This window comes from Gobio gobio (genome assembly GCF_949357685.1).
Source record: "Gobio gobio genome assembly, chromosome: 2".
NCBI lineage: Eukaryota > Metazoa > Chordata > Actinopteri > Cypriniformes > Gobionidae > Gobio > Gobio gobio.
Genome location: NC_137098.1, coordinates 844,201 through 846,196, shown reverse-complemented (window position 1 = coordinate 846,196; position 1,996 = coordinate 844,201). Strand labels below are relative to the sequence as shown.

The 1,996-nt window shown below is 38.1% G+C and overlaps 1 protein-coding gene across 1 annotated transcript in view; it reads right to left on the bottom strand.

Moving 5' to 3' along the window:
- Nucleotides 1-1,776: 1,776 nt before the first annotated feature.
- Nucleotides 1,777-1,996, bottom strand: part of penkb (proenkephalin b) — a gene marked incomplete at both ends in the record, with an annotated part of 6,874 nt that continues 6,654 nt past the window's right edge. The window contains one exon of the mRNA XM_079838526.1: nucleotides 1,777-1,996. This exon is cut by the window's right edge and continues 287 nt beyond it. Within this exon, the coding sequence (XP_079694652.1) occupies nucleotides 1,777-1,996 (220 nt within the window).

The following is a 1,996-nucleotide window of genomic DNA, read 5'->3' as shown; positions in this document are numbered from 1 at the left end:
TAGGGTTAGTTGCGTGTAATTATGCATCTGTTATTACTATGGTAAATACATGTAACGTGTGTAACAAGCACACTGTAAAATAAAGTGTTACCAAAATAACGCAATTATTGTAGGGAGTAACTTATAACAATAATAACAATAATCATAAAGCTTTCAAATATATTCAAACTGTAAGAGAATAGTGGAGGAAACATTGGGAACACTGATGTCTGATGAACACACACCTGTGTGTGTTGTGTTTGCTCATATAGTTATTCCCTTATTGTCAGGAACAGTGTCGTTCTTACATATGTTACATGTAGTTACTATATTACTATAAATGATGCATAATTACATGCAACTAACCCTAAAACACACCCTAACCCTGTAGTACGTACATGTAGTTCATTAATATTACTTAAATATATAATTACACTGTTACACACACCTTAAAATAAAGTGTTACTGTTACTTTTACAGTGTCTGTTAGAGTGTAATTATATATTTAAGCACTGAGTATATTAATTAACTATATGTAGATTTGGTTGAGGGTTAGTTGCGTGTAATTATGCATCATTTACTGTTACTATTGTAAATACATGTAACGTGTAACACGGACACTGTAAAATAAAGTGTAACCCGTAACACATTACTTTTCATAAAAAGTAAGTTATACTTTATTTTAAGGTGTGTGTTACAGTGTAATTATATATTTAAGTACTGAGTAATATTAATATTTACCACATGTACTTTCTATAGGGTTAGTTGCGTGTAATTATGCATCTGTTATTACTATGGTAAATACATGTAACGTGTGTAACAAGGACACTGTAAAATAAAGTGTTACCAAAATAATTAGCAATTAGTGTAGGGAGTAACTTCAGTACTGAAATGTATAATTACACTGTTACACACACCTTAAAATAAAGTAACCGTAGTGTTTTTGATGAACTTTAGTTATGAGTGCAAATAAACAATATGAATGTTACTCGTGAATCTTTCACATTTGTGTAAAATACACACTATAGAGAATTTACAGATGCACTCACACATACGGTTACACTTTACAGAGTAATTATACTTTCAATTACTGAGTAATATTAATTAAGGGTTTGGTTTGGGGTTAGTAGTATGTAATTATTACATGTAACGTGTGTGTGTGTGTGTGTGTGTGTGTGTGTGTGTGTGTGTGTGTGTGTGTGTGTGTGTGTGTGTGTGTGTGTTTGTACTTACTATAGGGTAACAATGACACCTCAAAATAAAGAGTTGCTGCTGGCTGGAGCTGTAGTTCGGCAGGTGTGAGGATGGGGTTATGCTATAGATCAAAGGTGGTGTAGATATGCAACGTGTAAAGCACAAATGGAGACACTGATAGCATGCTGTAGTTGATTGTGTTGTAGTTGATTGTGTGTAATAAAGCCTGATCTTCTGTGAGTCTCCTTGCATCATGAACCACACACTTACTCTCCGACTTACTTCACCTTTGTCATCTTCTTCATCCTCATCATCATCTCAGGATAACACAGCTCGCTTTGACTGAACCAAAGGCTCGGAGAACTGAAGACACACACACACACACACACACACACACTCTGGTGCAGTTTCCAGCAGTTTATTCAAGCAAACACACGATTCAGTCCGTCATGTTTTCCTCGAATGAACGTCCCATGCGGACTCGACTGAAAAGGACTGTCTTACATTAAAGCTGAATTCATATTTACATCACATCACATTAACACAATCAGAACATTATGACCACACAAGCATGTTTCCTGGAGAGGGAGTGGACTAGGGCACTTAAAACCCCATGAATCCCCCATACCTCTTTTCTATCCCGGATGAGTTTTCCTCCTCCTCCTCCACTCGGGAGCGTTTCCCGCCCCCCCACCCCTGCGGTGGCCCCACCCGCCTCATGAATCCTCCATACCGCTTCTGCTGCGCCCTTGCCCGATTCCTCAGCTCAGAAACCCCGCCCCTCTTCATGAAGCCGCCGTAGCGCTTGGCCACGCCCTCTGTG